This window comes from Equus asinus, chromosome 7 (assembly GCF_041296235.1).
Source record: "Equus asinus isolate D_3611 breed Donkey chromosome 7, EquAss-T2T_v2, whole genome shotgun sequence".
Taxonomy (NCBI): Eukaryota; Metazoa; Chordata; class Mammalia; order Perissodactyla; family Equidae; genus Equus; species Equus asinus.
Window position 1 is genome coordinate 40,937,724 of NC_091796.1, and position 23,813 is coordinate 40,961,536.

The 23,813-nt window shown below is 39.9% G+C and overlaps 1 protein-coding gene across 6 annotated transcripts in view; it reads left to right on the top strand.

The window, feature by feature from the left end:
• Window positions 1-23,813, top strand: part of GAREM1 (GRB2 associated regulator of MAPK1 subtype 1) — a 188,867-nt gene that overhangs the window by 68,496 nt on the left and 96,558 nt on the right. For all 6 annotated transcript variants that reach the window (XM_070513248.1, XM_044774542.2, XM_070513247.1 and 3 more), the window contains one exon: window positions 2,106-2,246. In XM_070513248.1, the coding sequence (XP_070369349.1) occupies window positions 2,106-2,246 (141 nt within the window). The remainder of the gene's footprint in view (window positions 1-2,105; window positions 2,247-23,813) is intronic.

A 23,813-nucleotide genomic window follows, 5' to 3' on the forward strand; every position in this document is an offset into this window, starting at 1 on the left:
AGTGATGCATCCCAAGTTCTGGGAACAGTGCTCGTCATATTGGTTGAGTAAATGAGTGAGACTTGAAGCCAGAGGTCAGCTTCTCCCTGTTTCTTGGATTGTTGGTTTTCAAGGCGATAGGCAGTGTGGTGTTGGAAGAGCAGAAGAGAGACTGAGAAAATCTCTGAAGTCAGTTTCTGCCACTTACTAGCTGTATAGCTTTGGGCAAGTTTCGTGACTGCTCTGAAGGTGATTTCCTCACCTGTAAACGGATAATGTGACCTAAATTATAATGTTTATTTAAAGGTTAAACTTTAGGGAGAAAAAGCATACAATAAATAGAGTTAATAGCCGATCACTCCCAACATAACATGACAGACTTGGTGCTACACAGTTTCCATCGCTGTCACCGTGTATCTTCACAACCACTCTGTGAAGCAGGGACTGTTGGTGCCCCATCTCACAAGTGAAGAGAAGGTTCCTGCCCAGGACCATACACAGTGGGCGGGTGCAGAGCTTTGACTAGACCAGGTCTGCTGGACTTGAGGTGCTTGTAATCCTCCCCGCTGTGTATGTGCCCTTCCCACCCTCCTGCCTCCTGGGTGGGAGCTCCAAGGGGGCCAAAGGTCCTGTGAGTTCTCCTTTGGGGCGGCGGTTCTAGATCTTTGCTTCCTGCACTAATATGCTTGAGGGATGCAAAGGGCTGGTGGATACCAGTGGCCTCCTAGGGAGGGTGTCTTTATGAACCTGGGCCTCCCAAAGCCTGAGGGGCAGGGGAGTCTGGTTTGAAAAATTCCTCCTGGGGAATTGGGCCCTCCCTCCTACTAGGGTACCTCCACTTCCAGGCCTGTTTCTTTTTCTCCCATCCCACTCCCTCCCCACAAAATAAGTCTCTTAACTCTTTGTATTTCCTTCAACAAAGATAAAGTATTCTTGCATAAAGACTGTTTTAAAGACCGTTGCCATATTGGTTTGGAAACAAATTAAATGATTTATGGTTATACAATTAAGTTGATCATTATGGCCTCCTCTACTTTATTTATTTAAAAAGTATGGGCACTTTTAGGAATTTTTAAGGGATTCATAAATGACATTTCAAAACAGTTAAATCACCAATAACTCTTTTAATTATTGCGATATAATAAATGTCAAAAATAAGGAAGGCTAATTGTTTTCTAAAGGAATTAGCCTTTTCAGGTATTTCCTTTGAGCATTTAAAATTACTAAACTAGGATTAATGGGATAGAACATTTCAACATCTAAAAAGACATCTTTTAAGTTTCAGGGAATGGATTTCTCTTTTGAAATAGTTTGTCATCAGTTTAGATGCTGAAAAGCTACTTCAGAGAAATAACATTAACGTGAGTAATAACATTAACTAACGTAATGTTATTTACTAATGTTTACTAATTTACTAATTTATTTACTAATAATAAAGTAAATAACAAAATAAGAAATAATTTCATTTGTATGTTATAAAGCTTCACTATTTTTAATTGATTGTGAAATTTGATAGGAGGCCAGAGAGAACTGGCAGAACATATAAAATTTAAAAGGAGATAGAAGCATTTAATTTCAAGTACTGTTTCAACAGTGGGAGAAGTTTATTATTATTTTTGGTAATTACATTGTCGTGATTAAGAGTGTCAGCTTTGGAATCAGTCTGGCCTAGGCCTGAATCCCCACTTTTCTACTCGTTAATCTGTGAGCTTAGATGTGTTACTTAACATTCTGAACCTTCATATTTCTCTCCTGTGAAGAAGGAACATTACCTACCTCATAATGTTACTCTATTGCATGAAATAATATATGGGAAGCGTGTAAGTAGTGCCTGATGTATTCTTGGCCCTTCATAAATATTCTCATTGAAATATCATTTAGCTAAAATGACCTATTTGAAAATCTATTTGCAAATAAGTAGGAGACATTTTTATAGAATCCTGTGTACAATTGTCAACTTGGTTTGGAATGCCTTTTTTATTGTTAATTCAAAGGTAGATTTTATCTCATCTTGGGGTGAACTATCACTTCTGCATTAGTGAAGTTTTCACTAATGAAATTTGATTACAGAGTATAGAGTGAGCAGATGGTATTCTAAGTTTTTTGTATAAAATTGTGTTTTCTAGGAGAATGCATAGAAGGGCTGCGGGAGAATGACTACCTTCTGATCCATTCGTGTCGTCAGTGGACCACCATCACTGCCCATAGCTTGGAGGAGGGGCACTACGTCATTGGGCCAAAGATAGAGATTCCGGTACATTATGCAGGTAAGACTCCTCTCAAGGGGCAAGAAAAGGCAGTGGAAGGGGACTTGAAGATATTTTTTCCTCCACAGTGAGAAAATAGGAATTGTGTATAAGCTAGAGAATATAATGACTTAGAAAAAGACGAATCAGACACTTTTGTGTGGTAATTTCATCTATCAGTGAAAGCTCAGATTCGTTTTGTCATAGTTATTTCTGATTAATGCATGTAGTTGGACGCAGATTCTTATTAGATATTTATAAAATGAAAATTTTGCAAATATAAAGAATGTCTCTGTAGTCTTGGGATGACAGTCAATATGTGTAGTCAACCTCTGAGCTCCAATGTCTGTGAATAACCCTGGGCACAGCTTGAATGTTGCTTTTGTGAATGACTTTGATGTCATGATTTCACAAGATGCCATTTCACAAATGAGCATTGTGGTCTGGTTTCAAAAGTACAATCGTGAGCCACATAGCGACATTTCGGTCAACAACTGACTGCATATACAATGGTGGTCCCATAAGATTTGTACCATATAGTCTAGGTGTGTAGTAGGCTATACTGTCTAGGTTTGTGTAAGTACACTCTGTGATGTTCACACAACAACATAATGATGCATTATTTCTTAGAATGTATCCTGTGTGCCAGTTCTGTTCTAGGAGTTTAGGATTTATCTAGTGGCTTGAAAAATTTTCAGTAGTGGTGGCTTGTAAACACAGTTCTTTACAAAAAATTATACTTTCTTTACTTTCTTCTGGTGCTTATAGTTCATTATAGGAAGGATCTTGACTTTTTCTCTACTACTGTTAATTTTTCAGAAGTCTGTAGCTTTAATCAATTAGCTGTAAATTGTGTAACCCTAGAATGCTATTATGGTCTTGAGTGAAACCTCTACACTGCCCAGAGAGTTGTCTATTTGGAAAAGGGACCTTGCTGTATTCCCACTGTGCAGAACAGCAGCAAATGGTATGTGTTCAGTAAATATTTATTGGATGAATGAATGGTTTGGTCCCCTTTTTATTCCTAGGAGTCTTCAATTGCTAATATGACCTAAGGATCATTCAGCTTCTCAAAAATCCTTCTTATTCCAAAAAAATTAAAAGAAAGAAAGCATTTCTCCAGCTTGAAACTTTGTCTTTGGAATGTATTTCCTAGCTGTAGGAGGGTCTTCATAGAAAAAGGAGGAAGGTGTAGCTACAAAATGTATCACCACTGTGAGATTGGGAGCCAGGCTAAAGGGGCAGAGAATGACACAGGCCCCCCAGCCTGTCCAGTCTCTCCCACAACAGGTGAGAGCCACACTATTTTTAGCAGGCCCAAAGTTCTGGTTCCTGTTTTTTGTGGAAAATTGACAAGGAAAGTATAAGATTGTGCTTCATCACGTTTACAATTTTACCAAATCTTCTGTGTTCATCTGTTAGTAGATTGAGTTTTAGTCTTTCCCCCCAAAGCTGTTGTAAATAGCTCTGTCAAATCAGTCTTCCAAAGGGATGCTTTCATTTGATCGTCTCCTCAAATCTCTTAAGAGACGCCGTACTGCCACCAGACTCTTTGACTTGTTGCTCAAAGCCCTCCAGGGATGGTTCTAGTCTACTTCTCCAGACTGGACTTTTCTACTCTGAAGAGTGAACCTTCCCCTCTATCTAGGATGGTCACCTCACTGTTTCCTGGACATATTGAATACTTTTCCTTTCACACCGTTCCCTGGCTAGAGCTGCCTTCCTCAGCCATGCTTTTATCAGAGCCTGTCACTGCATCAGAAGGGCGCAGGCATCCATTACTGTCCCAATGTGGTCTCCCGATGTACTTACTGTGTATCACATTCATTTAGCTCACGTCCTCAGTCTTTGTTCAGTTACCTTTTCCTGTGAACACACATATCTTCACTTCCAGTTGGATTATACACTCCTTAACAATTCCAAACACTTTTGTGAGTCCTTTGGATCTGTACACGAAACGTAAAATTCCATATAGTGGTAGATGCTTGATCTAGGAATCTCAAAGTTGGCTACAGATTAGAATCACTTGGGGAGCTTTAAAAATGACCGATGCCCAGGCCCCATCTCCAGAGTTTCTGGTTTAATTGGTCTTGAGTGTGGGCTGGGCATTAGGATTTTGAAAGCTCTTCTTGTGGTTAAATTATGCAGCCAAGGTTGGGAATCCTTTGTTCTGGAGTGGGTGTTCACAGTGTCAGATGATAAGATTTCCCCAAACATCAGCAAGTATTTGCAAATGTTTTATCATTTTTGAGCATATTTATTTTTATTAACAGCCATTTACCTTCCACTAGGAAGAAAGATACGGCATATTTAGCAGCTTACTCTTTGTCTGCAAGGAAGATGATAGTACACTTAATTGGGAAACCAGGCAGCACATTGCAGATGATACTTTTTTTTAAAAGTAAAATTGAGGTGGCAGGACTAAAAGGAAATGTGAGCGCTAAGATCACACCACTTTACTTGAAAGGAGAGAAAATACATTAAAGGAAGAAAAACTTGAAATATAACTGCCTGAGTCAGTTCAGGCTGCTCTAACAAAATACCATAGACTTTTTGGATTATAAACAACAGAAATTTATTTCCCACATTTCTGGAGGCTGGGAAGTCCAGGATGAAGGCATGAGCTGATCTGGTACCTGGTGAGGGCCCACTTCATGGTTTGCAGGTGGTCATTTTTTTTCACTAAGTCCTCACATGGTGGAGAGAGCAATCATCTCTCTTGTGTCTCTTCTTTTTTTTTTTTTTTTTAAAGATTCTTTTATTTTTTCCTTTTTCTCCCCAAAGCCCCCCGTACATAGTTGTATATTCTTCGTTGTGGGTCCTTCTAGTTGTGGCATGTGGGACGCTGCCTCAGCGTGGTTTGATGAGAAGTGTCATGTCCGCGCCCAGGATGCGAACCAACGAAACACTGGGCCGCCTGCAGCGGAGCGCACGAACTTAACCACTTGGCCATGGGGCCAGCCCCTCTCTTGTGTCTCTTCTTATAAGCACACAAATCCCATTCATGAGGACCCCACCCTCACGACCTGATCACCTCCCAAAGGGCCCCTCTTCAAATACCATCCACCTCGGGGATTTCGGCTTCAACATCTGATTTTAGAAGGACACAAACATTTAGTCCATAGCTAGGACCAAACGGTTTATGAGATATTTGATAAGATCATTTCAAAGGACATACTGGGGTATATTTTATTTCAAAGAATTTATTTATTACCATGGTCAGCCCTTGGAAGAAAGAGAGCTTAAAGTAAATTGCGGAGACCAAAAATATCATTTATGTCTCTCTGGTTTATTAGTGCTCTAATTTTAATTAGTAGACGTAGTCCTTATTCATGCATATTTTACTGACTTGTCAGAATTTAATGTAGGTTGAGATTCAGCTCTTGTTCTTTGAGGAAAATTAATAAATAATTAATAATTAATTAAATTTAACCTAGTAATAAAAGCAGCTTTGTAATCAACCTCATTGGATACCTGGTTCTGCTATTTCTCATCTGTATTACTTTGGGCAAGTACTGAACCTCCCCAGACCTTAGTTCCCTCCTCTATCAAGTGGGGATGACTACAGTGCCTTCTCTTAGGGTGGTTGTAAAGATTAAGAGGTAGTGCAAGTGAAACATCCTTCAGAGTGCTTACCACTTAGTAAGTGCTCCGTAAATGGGAATGGTGGTAAATGTGATAATGATGACATGAGTGATTCCTAAAGGTTTACCTCTTATTTTGCATGGTTGATTACACGTTGAATTACTTTTCTGCTCGTTAAAGCAGTCTGAACTCTGCTACTCCTCAAAATTGTTTTGGCTGCTGTTTTTTGTTTTTGTTTCTGACATTTTATTTGAGACTGCAATAGTATAATCTATTCCTTTCTGCCATTTACCCCATTTTACGCATTTCTAACATCATCTGCCATATTTGTTTTATCATTCTTTCTCTCCTTCCCTCTACACACACACAGATATACACAATTTTATTTATTTGTTCTGAATCGTTTGAGAGTAGACAACATATACCCCCTAATACCTCATTATATGTTTCCTAAGAACAAGGATATCCTCTCATGTAACCGCAGTACTATTAGCAAATTCAGGCCGTTTGATTCTTTTATCTAATCTACCGTCCATGTTCCAGTTGTGTCAGTTGTCCCAATAATGCACTTTGTTGCATTTTTTCCCTCCAGGACAGCATCCAGTCTAGGACCTCTTATTGTCATGTCTTTCACTGTCATGTCTCTTTAGTCTCCTTGAATTTGAAACAGTTCCTCAGCCTTCCTTGTGTTTCATGACATTTATGAGGACTATAAGCAAGTTGTTTCTAGAATAGCCCTCAATCCTGGTTTCCCGGTCTCCCTGTGATAGATCAGATTTTACATTTTTGGCTGGATTGCTGTGTACTGATGTGTCCTTCTCAGGGAATCAATCTGGAGGCATGAGATGTTCCCTTCCCCATTATTGGTGGCGTTAATTTTGATCACTTGGTTAGGGTGTTGTCTGATTTCTCTGCTGTATAATTACCATTTACTTTGTGATTACTGGGAGATCTGCAAGGAGATGCTTTGAGATTCTGTAAGTATCCTCTTCCTTCCCTACCTCTTTCCCTCCCTTATTGAGCAGCTATTGATGATTTCTGTCTGATTCAGTTTTTCCTGTGAAAGAAGCAAAATGGTGCATGTCTAACTTAACTCCATCAGCCCTTCTTACATTTGTTAGTTGTCATTCTGCTGTAAAGAAGAGCTTTTGTTTCTCATTTAGTTATTTACTTACCTATTATCAGTATGAAATATGGATTTTTACTTCATTCACTGGGTTGTAATATACTCCTGTCCGTATTTATTTTGATTGTCAAATTGTCCCAGATTTAGCCCTTTGGGCTCAAGCTGGCTGATGTTCCTCTATGACGTGCCCCCTTCATTTTTTCAAGCCTGTCCTTATTTTCAGGCATAAGTAGCAACCGTTCATTTCAGTCAGGTCTACTGCACTGTCCTGTTCCGGGCAATGCTTCTCACTCTGTATCTCTGTAAATGGTGTCCCTTGGGGTTGTGCAGTGCACAGCCTGGTTAACCCCATGTAGCTTTATTCACATATATTCTGGGAACTAGTAAAACTCAGCATTTTTAGGAAATCACAATTCGGAGTGCCTTTCCCATATTCTTTATCAGAGATTTTCATGAAATTCCTTGTATGAGAAGAAATAATTTCATAAAACTTTGAGCAAAGATAAATATGATTTGAAGTTCTTACTAGAAGTGCACTCTGATATGGTGGTAATAAGAAGCACCTTATTATGAATTCTGAAATTATTAGACTTGAGAAAAAAATAAAGGCTTCCCTCATTCTGGCAAAATAAGTTTTTCATTTTGGATAGAAGGGGTTTTCTTGGTATAACAAACAATTGATTCCAAGAGAAAGAATGTGTTCAGTCAGCATCGTGTATTTTGCTAACAGTGGAGAAACCACTCAAGAAAAATTGGCATAGTGTTTAGAAAAGCGATTATACAAGTTTTATTCAAAAGGCATCAAAGATAAATTTTATCTAAACTTTCTAACTACTCATTGCTCACAAAAGGGCAAAGAATTCCTAAGGTATGTACAATAAAGAAGTCAGAATTTTTCTGCCTTCTGTGCACTTAGGCCATCTAAATTACTGTCTGGCACTTCATCAGAGACTGATGACGCACCCTGCACCCCTCCTCCCCATTTATCCTGACATATTAAACAACAGCAACAAAATCTATTTTTAATAATTAAAGAGGCCGGCCCCATGGCCGAGTGGTTAGGTTTGCATGCTCCGTGTCGGTGGGCCAGGGTTTCCCTGGTTCCGATCCTGGGCACAGTCCTAGCACTGCTCATCAGACCACGCTGAGCTGGCATCCTACATAGCAGAACTAGAAGGACCTACAACTAGAATATACAACTATGTACTGGGGGGCTTTGGGGAGAAGAAGGAGGAGAAGAAAAGAAAAAAGACTGGCAATAGATGTTAGCTCAGGGCCAATCTTAAGGAAAATAAGTAAATTTAAAAAATAAAATTTAAAAAACTCTAGAGGGGGCTGGCCCCATTGCCTAGTGGTTAAGTTAAGCACACTCTGCTTTGGCGGCCTGGGTTCAATTCCCTGAGCGCAGACCTACGCCACCATGCTGTGGCAGCGACCAGCATGCAAAATAGAGGAAGATTGGCATAGATGTTAGCTCAGGGTGAATCTTCCTCAAGCAAAAAGAGGAAGAATGGCAACAGATTTTTTTTTTCCTAGGGGGGAAAAACCCTAGTGCAACTTAATTATAGCCCAGAGTTTCTAAAAATGAAAGATTTTCACTTTACAGTTCAGGTTTCTATTCATCAAATTCCTTTGTCTCTGTAGCTCTGAGTGGTCAGTCAAGCAGACACAAGTTGGTTACCACTGAAGCTCGTGTCTCAGGGCCCCTTATTTATTCTTACCCCTTCTAGGGCCTTGAACCTAATTTAGCATTCACAATTTGACATTCTTTCCTTGAAAACTAATATAAAGTTCAGGCTCCACAAAAATCTGGATATGCCATTGCCTCTGGAATTTTATTTGCCCTTCTAAGCTCCAAGTTTCCAAGCTATAAAATGGAGATTAACCTTAGAAAAATGTGGAGATTCTCTGAGATCTAACTTGTGTAAATGGCTCACCACTGTGCCTGGCACACGATGAGTACAAAATAAATGTTACCTCCTCATTGTCACCTCTCATGAAAACCAGCCAAAAAAATCTCTCTCCCACACCGAGCTTTGAGAAACCAAATGAATCAGAGTGTGAGGTGTCTCTATATCTGTGGTCCACCAGTTTGAGAGGTAGTAGGATTCTAACTGAGTTTATGAAAATTGAAATACATCCGATGGAATGCTTGCTGTCATCATGGGTGAACAGATTGCTGCTTGAACATAAGCATCTGAGATAAACTCCAGCCACATTTGGCTTCTATTTTTAAATTCGCATCCTCCTGCAAATCCGGTGAATCTATGACAAGCTAACATGATCTCAGTACTTCCCTCCTGGCTACAATATGCACAGAAATGAGTGACACGTAAGCACAAGGTTGGTAAGAATTGCTTGTGAAGTCTTCAAGACCTTTATTCAGCAAGCACCTAGATTTATATCAGCAGTGCCTGTTTTTGAAAATGTGGGATGTGCAGTGTCTGTCTCTTGGGCCAAATTATAGTAGCGTGGCATCTAACATAACCTTGAATTGTAATTACTGAACGAAAGGAAATGTGGAAACAAGCTAATTTTATTCTCCTGGGTTGCAACTTTAATTAGCATGAATCATCCATTTACAGAAGTAACTACTAGTGTTGAACGACGCTTTGTGGACTGTCTGTATTACATGGGATGAAGCTTATGTGATAAAATGGAAAGTAACCAAACTTTCTTTTACAAAGTCCTAGAAACAATTATAGCATGCCAAGGAACTTTATCCCAGCCAGTTCTGCCAGTAATAAATATTAGATATCTAATATTAGGTCACAGTTAACAATAACTAAAATTTATTTAGTGCTTACTATTTTCTAGACACTTTGTTTACTCAACATTTTACTTTCATTTCTTCATGTAATTTTCACAACAAACTCACAAGGTGAGTTCTATTATTTTCTGCATTTTTCACAAGTACAAACTGAGATTTAGAGATGTTAAGTATCTTGTAATGTTACACAGCTAATAAGTGTGATTTGAACCAAGGATATGTGGTTCCAGAGTCTGCTTCTCTCATCACTATCCCCTGGAAAGTGCTAGAAGGCGTTTTCCACATGGAAGGCCTTCTAACCACCTTAGAGAAGAGAGATCCGTTAGCATTAGCCAGTAAGTTGAGTAAATCTTGCACTTTTCTCTCCTTTCACACACGCACTTATATTCTGAGTTTAGAGGAAAGTAAAATATATATTTCTCTTGACCTTTTCCAGATTCACAAGGCATCCGCATATAGGTGACATTCCCAACCCTGAATAATTTCCCAGGAAGAAGCAAAGACAGGAGAGCTTCCAGGAGAGCCTTCTGGGGCGATGATGAGGGTAGCATGTGGGTGCAGGGGGGCCTGGGGAAAGGGCCTTTTAAGTGTGACTAAGGAAACTGGTGATCTTCAAAAGGGCAATCTCAATGAATAAAAGTGAGGAAATTACAATTACTAAAGGAAAGGAAAGGGAGAAAAATTACCCAATGAAATTTGCGTTTCAGTGATGTTGATGAGGTGATGTTAGGGAATTATTTTGATTTTGTTAGGTATGATACTAGTATTACAGTTATGAAGGAAAATATCCCTTTTTTTTAGAGACACATACTGAATTATTTAAGGGAGAAATGTGATTCTAATTTTTTAAATACTTCCGTAAAAATGATCAGATAAAAATTGATGAATACACAACAAGCTGTTAAATCTAGATGGAGGATGGACGAGTTTTCATTACCCTAATTTCTATATGTTTTTAAATTTTTGTCATAAAAAGGAAAAAATAGACTCTGTGACATAGCAGCCAGCGGCAAAGTTAATTGTATTGTAGAACTCTTAAGTGGTATTCTTACCAAAACCACTCTGCCTCCATCCTTGAGTCCTGTTTATAGTCTGAAGTAATTTCTGTAGCGGTGAAAGTTCACCTTTCACTGGGTTGTTTTGTTCTGGTGTCAAGTGTGTATGGAAACAGCCCAATGAAAGGTGAACTCAGGAAGAAATGATTCTCTTTTCACAATTCACAGCATGGTGGAACCATCCCAGTTAGTGGCTTCCTCTAGAGACTTGATTGCTCTCAGCTTTGGCTGATTTCCAGGGGCTGACCCAGTTGGTGGTAGCGACTTAAGTAAAAAGGGAGAAAGAGGTGTGTGTGTGTGTGTGTGTGTATATAAGAGTTGGGAAGAGAGGAAATTTTTTTATTAGTTTCTTGTTAAAATAAGTTATTTGGTGTCACACTGTGTGGCTTTTCTTGATCTATAAACACTAGTAAAATAACTTTAATAAAAATTTGAGACTCCCTCTGTTGCTGTTTTCACATTTCAGCCTGTTTACCCTCAGAATGCTTGCAAATCATATACTGAATCTACAAAGAGAAAATCTAGGATCAAAAAAGTAAAACAAAAACTCTGGCACAAAACAGAGGTGGCATTTGAGGTTCAAAACTCCTAAGGTGCTTTTTTCTGTTTCTTTTCTCCTTGTCTGTGGTACTGAATGGAAAGTTGCTACTTGAAAGGGACCAGTTTGAGTATAATGTAACCTATGAGATAATATGATGAACATCAGCTGGAAAGTTTGAACAAGCTGCCTGTAACCACACTGTTAATGGGATGTTTATAGCCTGGGTGGGGATGGGCTTGTGTCACTTCATAATTTGATTTCCGTGTTGGATTTGTACCTCTAAGAAGTAGTGTGACGTATTAAAAGGCTCCCTTTCAGCCTCTAGGAATTATTTTTTTTCTTTCCGGAAAACAGACTTAATGTGTTCCAAAACTGATTGCAATGCTGGTGAAACTCCCTGAAGCCAGTCCATTCCATGTCTTAGAATTGGAATCCCTTACCTTTATGACTCACTCTCCAGTGATTCGTATGCTGGCCGTCTGTTAAACCGCTTACTCATCTGGGTAGTTGTCAGGTGTCTCTGTACACAGGAAAACAAGGAACCATGTGTATCGTGTGAACTTCTCTGACATTTAGAGCAGGAGGAGAGAGAATTCAGAAACTTCCATGTGCATTTTTAGTAAGGTATACATTCCCAGAGCCTCCAGCTTGTTAGAACTGGTTTACAGAACATTATGAGGTTTGTCCCTAATGAGAGAGGGTGAGACAAGCAAAATAAACACAGAGCTTTTATTTTCTAGACGTTAAAAATCACTGTAGGTAAATGAAATGCAGTGGGCAGATAGACACTTGAAATATTCCATTTCTCCGCTCGTGTCTTTGCATTCCATGAGTTTCATATTCAGTGGCAGTTGTGTTTTCGCTGACACCATTCACACCATTTCATCATCTCGGCTTTCTTCCTTCCAGTAATGAATCCAGTCACCTTGGGTGGAAGTTTTTAGTGCTCTGTCTACCTTGTCTCCTTTCCTCTTTGCCCCTAAAGTAATTGTGTACCAAGTCTTGTTGATGCTGCCTCCACAATTTTTATCAAAGCTGCCCCCTGTCTCCAGCTACCCTCACTGGGTCTCACCTGCTCCAAAGACCAGGGTCTCCTTTCCTCCTCCACTCAGTCTTCTATGCTGTTATCAGGTTCTTTTTTCTCAACTGCAGCTCTGCTGTTTGACTACTGGCCAGGACTTTTCAGAGACGCCTGCCATGTGAGTGCGGATTCTTGTCTAACTTAGGGTCTTTCTGAGGCCTGGCGTCCAGTAGACACCCCACTGGGGGCCAGCTCCACTGGGCTGTTTGTTGCTCCTCAGGCCCCACACACCCTGCCCTACTCCTTGCTGTTTCTAGTACTCTTAGGGCTCGCACATCAGAGTCACCACCCAGTTGTGAAATCCTACCTGAAATATCACCTTCCTATAGACATACCGTGTATATAGACAAGATCCTTCCCCATCCTTCCACTTTGGAATCTCTATAACAATTTGTGCCCAAGAGTTTATGTCTTGCTCTTACTCTTCTCTCTCCTGAAGGCTTATTGAGGCCAGTCCTAGCTCTCACAGCACAGGCTTGATGCTTTAAGGGCTCGCTAAATATTTTTGACTTAACTGAAATTTGATTCACTGTTAAAAGACAAACTTTTTTAGTAGGTTTACAAGGATGCCTGAGAACTGCCTGGAGAACAAGTCTGGTCTCCTATTCCCTCGGAGCAGGCAGATACTGCTCTAAACCCCTTCGTGGATAGTAGGAGAAGATAATACATGAGTGCTCTGATAAAGGCACAAACAAATGCTGAGGAACTGCTGAATAAGGAGAGAGCCATTCTGTCTGGGAGTGGGAGGTGAGGGTCCTCAAGTGAACATGGGAGGAAAGGGCATTCTGACAGAGTACCAGCTGACATAAAGATTTGGATTGTGGGCGGTAGTCACGATAAGTTAAATGGTTTGTGGGGTAGAGGGGGAAGGAGTATTTAGGAAATAAGGTTAGAAACCTAGCCTGGACCAAAAGATGAAGGGATTTGAATTCTAGGATGAATAATGGGAACTGGAATCTCTGGGCGTTGTGGTGGTGGGGGGGGGGGGAGGGCGGTCCCTTGCCTCACCTGTGTTTTAAAAAGATTACATGAGGCCACCACCCCACCCCCAAGCCCATCACCTCCCCCACTGGTCTGGAATGGAGGATGAGAAGAGGGTGAGAGAAGCTAGATAGGAAGCTGTTGAAATAGACCTGATGAAAGGTAATGAAGACCTGAACTAGGCTGAACTAGGCTGGGAGAAATGCTGATGAGGTAAAAGTTGATATCCAGATGCAAGGAATGGGGAAAAAGGAGAGAAACATAATTCTGAGATTTTTTTTTTTCCAGTTTGTATAGAAACAGATTTTTTTTTTACCCTCCCAGGCATAGGCATTTGCTTGTGCACACTTTTCCTAATGACTTTAATTTATTTCTGCCATTTTCTTTTTTGCTAAACCTCTTTAACCTTAAAATAAATTTTGTTAACAAAATAAAATCTTTCAGGTTCTTCCTAAAAAAATGAGTGAGAAAGTAAACATTCAGATTTCTTTTAAAAGCCCTCTGTGATCTTTTGGGACACTCAGGTCCTCCTAGAAGTTTCTCATTATCTCAGGTACCAGACTTTTAGATTAGCAAGAATGCTTTTATCCTTTCAGTTCTTGGGCCTGCCGGGTATGTCAGAGATAGGAGTGCCACAGAAAAGTGTGTTTGGAGTAAGGGATCAAATAATGAAAAAAAAGGTACAAAAGTCTCAAGCTCTAAAATTTAATACCATAAAGATTTAATAAGTTTGCCTGTATTTGGCAATTACTTATTTCCTAAATCCAATAGGAATTCTCTTTCTATGTGTCAAAGTCTAGGAAAGTTTGGTGAATTGAATGAAATAGTCTGGTCATATATTTTCAATACTGTGATAAAGAAATCCCTCTGTGAAGGAGAATATGTGTATTGTAAGTTGACTTGCTATGATCAAAACATCTTTTACAGAATTTGTCACAATACTTTATAATTCTGTTACTTCCTTATTTAAGAAAAAGAATGATTATTTTCTTTCTTTAGCATAGACTAGTGGTTCTCAACCAAGTTTGAGCAAGCAAGTTGCTCAACCAAGTTGAGAGTTTGCACCCATCTTCCCACGTCCCAATTTGACAATGTCTAGAGACATTTTTGGTTGTCACAAGAGGAAGGAGCCGCTGTAATGTGATGGCTAGAAACCAAGGATGCTGCTGAACATCCTACAAAACGCAGGACGGCCACCACAGCAAAGAGTTATCCACCCCAAAATGTCAGTGGTGCCTAGAGGAAGAAACCCAGATGTTTATTATTATTTTTGTTGTTACCTTTATTGTTGGTATTGAGTTTTATCTTAGGCTGCATTATCAAAAATTCTCACTTTTTGGGCAGAGGCTGCCAGACATTGTCTAGAAAACCCATGTCGGAGTTGATTTCTAAAAAATAATAAGCAGTTGCCCAGACTGGAAAAAAAAAAAAAAGGTTAAACAGTTTGTGAATAGATATTACTTTCTGCACACACTGCATGAGACTGACAGCAACCATGTGTGTCATGGCAGAAAAATTCAGAGGGCAGCAGAGGAGTAATCCCTTTAGTTTCAAAGCTTTGTTTATCTTCCAGAACTATCCTGGCTCTTTCCTTCTCCCTTTATATTAAAAAAAGAATGTATCTGAAAATGCCTAGCATAAACAGATTTTAAAAGAATTAAAACGACATTGTAAAACCTGGTTTACCTACTTCAGATTCCAGTATACATCTACATAACATCTGGTTCTTAAAATGCTATTGAAATTAAAAATTTAACATGTTTTTCTGTGTGGGGTCAAGATCTGGGATCTCCCCTGTTCAGCCTCTCCCCCTAGAATAAAAATGTATCACGTTTCTCTTCTGTTGCTAATTCTTCCTTCCCAACATTTTAACAACACCTTTTTGGTTTTTTTCTTTACTTTGGGCAACTGCATAGAGAATCTAAAGCCTAGAAGGAGAGAATACACTGAAGCAGGGCTGCTGCAGGTCTGTGGATATAGTCAGATATTGCTTGAATAACTGAATGCCTATTAGACGCTGGGCAGTGACGCAGAGGTGGGGGGACAACTGAAGAGGAGGAAGTGGTAGCACATACGGCTCACAATAGCAAGAATGGCACAGAGCCGTGATCTCATTTAATCATAGAAACTATCCTATTCTAGATGAGGAAACCAAGGCTTTGGGACCTCAGCCAAGGTCCTACAGTCAATAGGTGGTGAAGTCGACATTCAAACCCAGAGCCGTCCAACTGTGCAGCCTGAGCACTGGGCCTGCAGCCTGCCACGGTGGCCAGATCACAAAGGTCTTACAGATCTCCTGGGTTTGCGCTGTAGCCTGTCAGCAGTGAGCTCACTCCCATGATATTGTATTTGTGTTTTAGAGATAAACCTTTGGCAACAGGTGGGGATAGCCCTTTGTGACTAGCAAGTTGCGTAAGGTGAAGTAGCAAAGAGTACGTTCCATTGTTCCTTGAGACTGCTTCCGAGACTCTCAGGGACGGGCTGGTGAATCATGAAGAGAAGGATATAATCTCAGGTATGAGAAAGCATTGTGATTGAGGCTGTAATTGTTCTTTCTGTTTGTCCATCTTTCCTTTACCTTTAACCTTCTTGCCAACCAATAGACATACATAATGTCCTTCTACTCATCCAGCTCTCATCCTCCTGCTCATCTAGGAGGAAAAGCTCACAAATTTGAGGGCTTTGTGTTCCTCCTCTCTCCCACTGGAGCACCATGCAGAAAGGTCTTCTATGTGTTTCCAAGGTTTAAATGGGCTGGGGAAAACACAGTCCTTTTATTTGTGCAAAAAACCCAGGTCTGGATTAGCAGGGCAGAAAACTGGAAACTTATAGAATAAAGATGTTTAAACTGAGCTACAGAATTCCTGGCATTTATAACTTCACCATACCTCAGCCCTGCTCTCTTCCTGAACACACACACGCACGCACGCATACACACACATGGTATATATAGCGAATCAGTAGTCCTTCTTGTGAGGTGGTAGAAGAAACATCAGATGACACATTTTACCTGTTGCAGGCGCCATTAAGAAATTATCTTCTCTGTGATATTGTGGTTCTGGTGAGTTTCCTTGTGGCAGCCATTGAGCGTGTTGCTTTGTAGAGGGATGATGTCCACTAGTGTTGCTGGTGTGCAGTCATTCCTGAACCACTGTCTTCACGCTTGACCAGCCGGGCAGTGCCACACTGGCCCAGTAGTAATACTAGACCTTGAATGACACGGGCTCCAAGATGTTTAGGTGTCAGGAACCACCTTGGGTGAGCTCTGTGATTCCCGGCAGACTCAAGTTCCTTGCCTCCTTCCTTATGGCAAAAACCAGCAACAACAGTGTAGAGTCAGAAACAAGATGAGGGTTTCTACTTTCACCTCTATTCTTCTATGGCTGTCTTATTCCACTTGGGCCACTATAACAGAATACCCCACCTGGGTGGCTTATTAACAACAGAAATTTGTTTCTCACAGTTCTGGAAGCTGGAAGTCCGAGGTTAAGGTGCCAGCACAGTTGCATTCTGGTGAAGGCTCTCTTCCTGTTTGTAAATGGCCGATTTCTTGCTGTGTCCTCACATGGTGGAAGGGGCTAGGGAGCTCCGTGGGGTCTCACTTATAAGAGCACTAATCCTATTCATGAGGGCTCCACTCTCATGACCACAGAGCATAATGGATGACATCTCAAGGCTTAACTGTATTCATTTAGATCAAGTGAAGGTTCTGGATGCTGCTCTGTACTACTTTGTAAAAATTACTTTTTCCACCTCCCAAAGGCCCTACCTCCTAATAGTATTACATTGGGCTTTAGGGTTTCAACATTTGAGTTTTGCGGGGGAGGGGTGAGGGGGCAGACATATTCAGTCCATTGCAGTGGCCTAGCAACTGGAATTTTTCTTCCCAAATAGAATATATACTATACCAAAATGACAATGTAGAGAGGAGGTTCATTGACCTGGCTCAACCCCTTAGAGACTATGCAATCTTTTATACCTGTTGCCTAACCTTTCTGTGCCTCAATTTCACTATTAATAAAATGGGAATAATAATGCCTACCTCATATACTTGTCATGAGGTGGAAATGAGCTTATAATTAATATGCTTAGAAGACCATCTGGTAAATACTGCATACCATGTAAGTGCTCTCTGCTGCTGTCGATGTTATTTTGTAATTGATGTAGTAAGACAAAAAAGGAAATGAGATTTCAAACATTAGAAAGGAAGAGACAAATATATAATTGTCTCACTAGAAAATCTGAGTAAATCAACTGAACCATAGACTATAATTAGTATCAGAATTTAGTGGTCAGACGTAAAACTAGGTTATAAAAATCAATAATGTTTCTAATATACGAGAAATAACCAGATGGAAAAAGTAATTTTTACAAAGTAGTACAGAGTAGCATCCAGAACATATTCTTGCTTCCCTTGCAAAGATCTTCACTTGATCTAAATAAAGACAGTTAAGCCTTGAAGTGTCAACACATCCATTATTCACTAAGACAAGTGATTCTTTGTTGGCATGTGAAAACATGTTAAATGTTGTGTATAGATTTGTTTTAATATTTAAAATGTTCCTCCCATCTTTTCATGGAGGACCTTATTTACACATATCCTCCAAAAATCTATTTTGAAAGATCCTGATTAGTTTGTACCATACCTTTAATTCAGTCATTTGTCCGAACATGATGGGAGGTATGTTGAGACAGTTTTCTGAAGGTCACTGTCCAGCTTTTTTAAAGATTCAGCTAAGTACATGCAGACCCCCTGTTAGAAATTAGGGTACCTGGCAATCCATATGTGGCTGCACAGCAGTGAGTGTGGCAGTTCTTGCTCTAGGATGGCTATGAAATCAGTACTGAATCTCAACAAAATCTGTTTGATCACTTTCCAAACAAAGTAGATGTAAATTGGATTGAAGAACCAGGCATGTATCATTGTCTTTTGTAAATCTATTCAATATTGGAATCAGTTCCAAATCACTGGATCTAGCTTCCAACTATTGCCTTTAAAGAAATGATTTCCAGTTTGACTGCCTGAAGGGTGAGCGGGATATCTAGCATGACAATGCTGTATCTACATGAGACCCAATTCAGGGAAAAGATCGCTCCAGTTGGCAGCTTTTGAGTGGATTGGGTTTCTCAAATGATTCTTGACTCAGTTTAGTTGTTCTGAATGAGTAAAATACAGAGGTCCCTCAAACTCAAACCTGTGAAAAAACCCGCATAGCTTGACCTTATGGAACTCTCCTTTTGCAAAGCATTACTTGTAGTAGATCTAGGTTTTCCTGGTCCTTCATATACTTAGCACCTTCTTTAGGAACAAGTAGGTGTCTTTTGTGCTTAGAATAAATGGTACCTGATCTTCAAGCCATTCTAAATGCCCTCACCTTAAATCCAGCTGTTGGAAGGACTTTTCTTCTTGTAAGTCTCATAGCACTTTATGAAAACCATGTCTGGCACTTGAGTGTATAAAATGCCCTTTACCTGTATCTGCTACTTTATTGTAAGCTCTTGAATATAGTAATTCGTTTATCTTTGCATTCTTCACAATACCTTGCAGTGTGCCAGGTACATAGTAGATGCTGATATGGTTGAACAAATGAATACATGAACAAACACTAGATTACTATACATCTTATTTACCATTTAGAGGTATTCTCAAAGGCACACATTATACACAACAGTTTTTAATTTTAGAATCATCCAGGCATTTTCCTTTCGCCTTACATTCTCTACTTTTCTATCTTCCCTTAACATCTTGATAGACAATTTATGTATATATATATATATTTCCCCAGAGCTACTGCTTAAAGCTAATGCAGAGTTTACTTTCGTTGGAGCTATATTGTTTTGCTTGAATGTAAGAAAGGGTCTAGCATAAGGTGAGTAAGTGATTATTAGTATCAGTTTGGTTTAAGTTAGAGGTAGAACATTATCATATGGGCGCATGCCAACAAGGAGAATGTCACTTGCAGGCAGGTAGGGAATTAAGTCATTGATCCAAGAATGCAGAAACTAGCATCTAGAAAACCAACCTTGAAATTGAAGGAAGCACTTTAATTATTGTGCAGAGCAAGAAGTGGGGTGGTATGCAATGACTGAATACAATGTACAAAATTGGCTAACTGCCCAGAAAAGAAATTTATGACTATGTGATCTCATTTTCCCTTCAGCATAGTGTCACCTTTCTAACATCTACTTGAATGTTCCTCACGTCTTTGAAGACCATGCATGAAACATCTGATAGGAAGTGTGTGGTTTGAACACTGGGTTCATATTCTTCAGCGGAAGCTGAAGCATTTCACATCTAAGAACTCAACCCAGTCTTATCACTCTTGTTTATGAAAGCTGCTGAAATCACATACTAGGTTTTAAGCATCAAAACTTCAAGTCAGTGTATTAGCAAATGAAATCTCTAAGCATATTCTACATCAATAATGAACGCTATGTTTGCATAATTCATTTAGGGTGGATAGCAATGTGTTCATTTTGCTAGAAATTCTTATCTGTAGCTTTATAAGGCTTTGAAGACTAATTTACAAAAATAATTATAAAAGATTCCTGTAAATGGACTCCACTGACAGTAAATCTGGTCCATTTTAAAGCAGATGATGGAAAATTACCAGGTTCTCTGAAGGTTGAAAAAACAATCAGGACAACACATAGTGACCAACCTAGTGCTCTTCCTCTGGAGAAATCCTCGTGGGCAGCGAGAGCATATTGTGTGACAGCTGTCCCATTTTGGCATCATCTTCCAGAGGCCTTATTTTCAGGTGCCTTTGCTTATAAAGTTACACCCTTGAAGACCTGAAAAATTCATTTGTTTTCACTGTTTCATGTCAGAGTCTTCTTGGGAAAATGTGAAGGAAAAAAAAATATAGGTCTTTTTCTTTTCTTTTTTTATAATTTGACCAAACCAGAAGGTCAAATTTAAGTAGGTCGTCAGCCAAAAAGAGAAAGCCCTTTTTATGCTCTACACCATTTTCTGCTTGTTTCTATGTGTGTTTTGTCCTTCCCTGGAGAACTCAGCCAAGGAGAATAGGAAGCAATGTGTGCAGCAGGAAGTGCCCCTTATCGTCCCCTTTGATTCGTCCCCCTGAAGAACGTGTTGCTTTGGACTTTGAGTTCCACACAGTCTTGTTTACTGTATCCTAGGGTCCCATTGACTTTATAACTGTGTTTGTCCCGTGGTGATAGAAAGACATCCCCTCCCCCTAAATGGAACCTAGTTTTTACCAACTAGATACTATTTCCTTTTATTAAAACATGTCCAGAAAGATTAGGGTTTTGACGTTATAAACAAGAAACAGGATTATCTTCCAAGTTGATATAGCAATTTTGTGTGTCCCCTCCAGCTTGGCTGTTTGATTGTTTAGTTTTTCATTCTCTAGTTAAAAATAAATTTTAACGGGGCCGACCTGGTGATGTAGTGGTTAAGTTCATGTGCTCTGCTTCAGTGGCCTGGGGTTCACGGGTCGCAGGTTCAGATCCTGAGTGCAGACCTAGCACTGCTTGTCAAGCCACACCGTGGTGGCATCTTACATAAAATAGAAGAAGATGGCACAGATGTTAGCGCAGCAACAATCCTCCTCAAGCAAAAAGAGGAAGGTTGGCAACATATTAGCAGGGCCAATCTTCCGCACACATGCACACACAAAAAATAAATAAATTTTCAGATATTTATCTAGCGTATATATAGATATAGCATTAGTGCTTTAAAACTTGCTACTGTATACAGTCTAGGGAGAGTGATTAATACAGAAAAGCTTTATGAAACAGCTTTCTTCTGATAACTGCTAGGAGAACTTCTTCTGTGGAAGGAAAATTGGCATAAGAACATTCCGAGTGAGTGGAGAGAGAGCTGTAACCAAAATGAAGCTGCTTGGAAACTGTGTCCCTCTCCCCCTAAAAATGACGCAACACCCAATTTACTATGGTCATGATTGTGAAATGCTCTCTTCTCCGGAAGTCCTTGGGGGCTGCCATTTCTATGTTAAAATTCTGACCTTTTGCCCCATTTCCTGATGGAGTGAACCCAAGCCAAATCAGTGGCCATTCAGCTGACTAGGCCAGTTTAACCAGTATTCCCAGCTTTGTTGACATTGCAACAGCACGCTGGAGAGCTTTGTGTGCTGTTCTTCTTCGCAGTGGTGAGACAGAAGGCAGGTGTGGAATCTTCACAGGGTGGAACTTGCTACTCTCTGATGATTCACTGGGTGCCACTCTTTGGGTGTATATTGTCAGTACCCCCTTGCTGGGAGGTTGTTTGCCCTCAGAGGTATATAGCTCCTAGGGCCCTACTCATAAGATTGTGTGTTTAAACCTGTGGAAACACTCCAAGTGGGTAATTGCTCTCTACCTTCTGAAAATCAATAGGATTGGGTGTGTCCGTTTCCTAGGCTGACTGTTCTATGTTATGTTTCTCAGAAGAAACAGGTTTGTTTTGTCAGAGGGTAGTGTATATCACATGGTGGTCTTGGGTTTTGATTTAGAAGAGAGACTATACTTCCTTTTATGTGTGATTGTGATTCTGATAACTTAAAGGGTGATTTAGGTGTAAAGATAGAATGCACTTTATTAGTACATAATAATCTTGTTGACCATAAATTTTGCTCTTTGTGCCTGTGCATTATTATATGTGTATATATATATGCACAGAAGGATGTGTGAAAGGATGGCACCAAAGTATTAATGTTGGCCATCTCTAGATGGTGAGATTTCAACTGACTTAAAAGACAAACCACCCAAACCCTGTCTTTAACCCTATTTCTACATCTAACAGCTCTTTAGCCAAACATCTTCGCTCCTTATCTCTCATTTACTTCGTAACTTTTGTTCTCATAACTTTACTGAAATAGCTTTTACTAAGGTCATTAGTGCATCCTACTTTCTACATAATGGAAATTTTCCAGTCCTTTTCTTGCTGGACCTTTCTACCACATTTGAAACAACTGTTTATGTTTTTCTCCTTGACATTCTGGACCTCTAGGCTGCCAGGACATCACCACATGCTCCTGGTTCCTCTCGGAGCTCTCATTCTCAGTGTCACCTACCCCTTGGTACTGGGTGTCATCCAGAGTGCCATCCTTGGCCCACTCCTCTTCCTCCCTGAGATATGTCATTAGGAGTGTCCTACTCAATTCAGTTACCCTAAACTTCCCACCCACCTTAAACCTGCTTTTCTTCCTGTGTCCTGTTTGGTGGCATCACCACCCAAGTCAGAAATCTGGGAGTCTTCCCACGACTTCATCCGCCACATCCTGTGATTAAAAGTCCCGCAGATTCTATCTTCTCTGCATATCAAATGTGTCTTTAAAAAAAAAAAATACATATTTCTGTTGCCCTAATTCAAACCCTCTTCATTTTTCACTTACACTGGCCTTTGAACTGCCTCCAGTTTTGTTCCCCTAAAGTATGCTACCCACATGGTAGCCAGAAAGGTACTCGGTATTCAAAGCACATGGTGTTTGTAAGTTACCCACCTTATACCTTTGCCTTAAATCCTTTCATGGATCCCCAGGCCAACAAGAGAAAGTCAGTATGACAGAGCAAGACACTCTAATCTAGGTCTTGCCTGTACATTTCTGCCACATTTGGTGTAGTTCCCTACAAAGCTGTGCCCTTCCTTTGGCCATGTTCTCCTCTCCACCTAGAATGGTCATCTATCATCTAGGAGGGCTCTTCTGAAGCTTCCTTGCTATTCCTACTCTCTCTGTCTCTGATGTTGCATGTCCACGTTTATGATTGTGTTTTTCCCCAGTAGATCCTTAGTTCTTTGAGGGCAAGTACAGATTTTCCTTTGTATCTGTAGTACCTAACAGAGGATCTGACATTAATAAGACAAGAAATCTTTGGATTAATGATGTTTATGTAGTTTGAATTGCTGATAAGAAGTAGAATATATAAAGATTGTAAACAGTAGGTGGTTTGAGCATGATCCTAGCGTTACCTTGACTTACCTTGACTTCTTGATTGTCCCTCAGCTAACCTCTATGCCACTCTTCATCTGTTTTGTATGTGGGACACCACCACAGCATGGCTTGATGAGCAGTGTGTAGCTCTGCGCCCGGGATCCAAACCGGCGAACCCCAGATCGCTGAAGCAGAGCGCACAAACTTAACCACTATGCCACTGGGCCAGCCCTACCTTGAAATTTTAAATGTAAAGGAAATAGAAATTTAAGAATCAAAAGATTTTGGCTTATAAATTGAGGAACATTGACCTAAAAAAATTCTTGAAACATGATTGTAAATGTTGGGAGTTATGCCTATGGTAAAAATTAATTTTATACTTTTATAAGCATGTCAGTATAAACTGTGTGGTCACATTCACTTTAAAATTGTCCTGAAGTAGTGTGTAAATTCTCAGGCAATGGAAACTTATAATTTTCTTCATCTAGAACCTATATAAATAAAATTTTATCTTGAGTACTTTCTAGTGATGCTTATAGCAACCCACAGC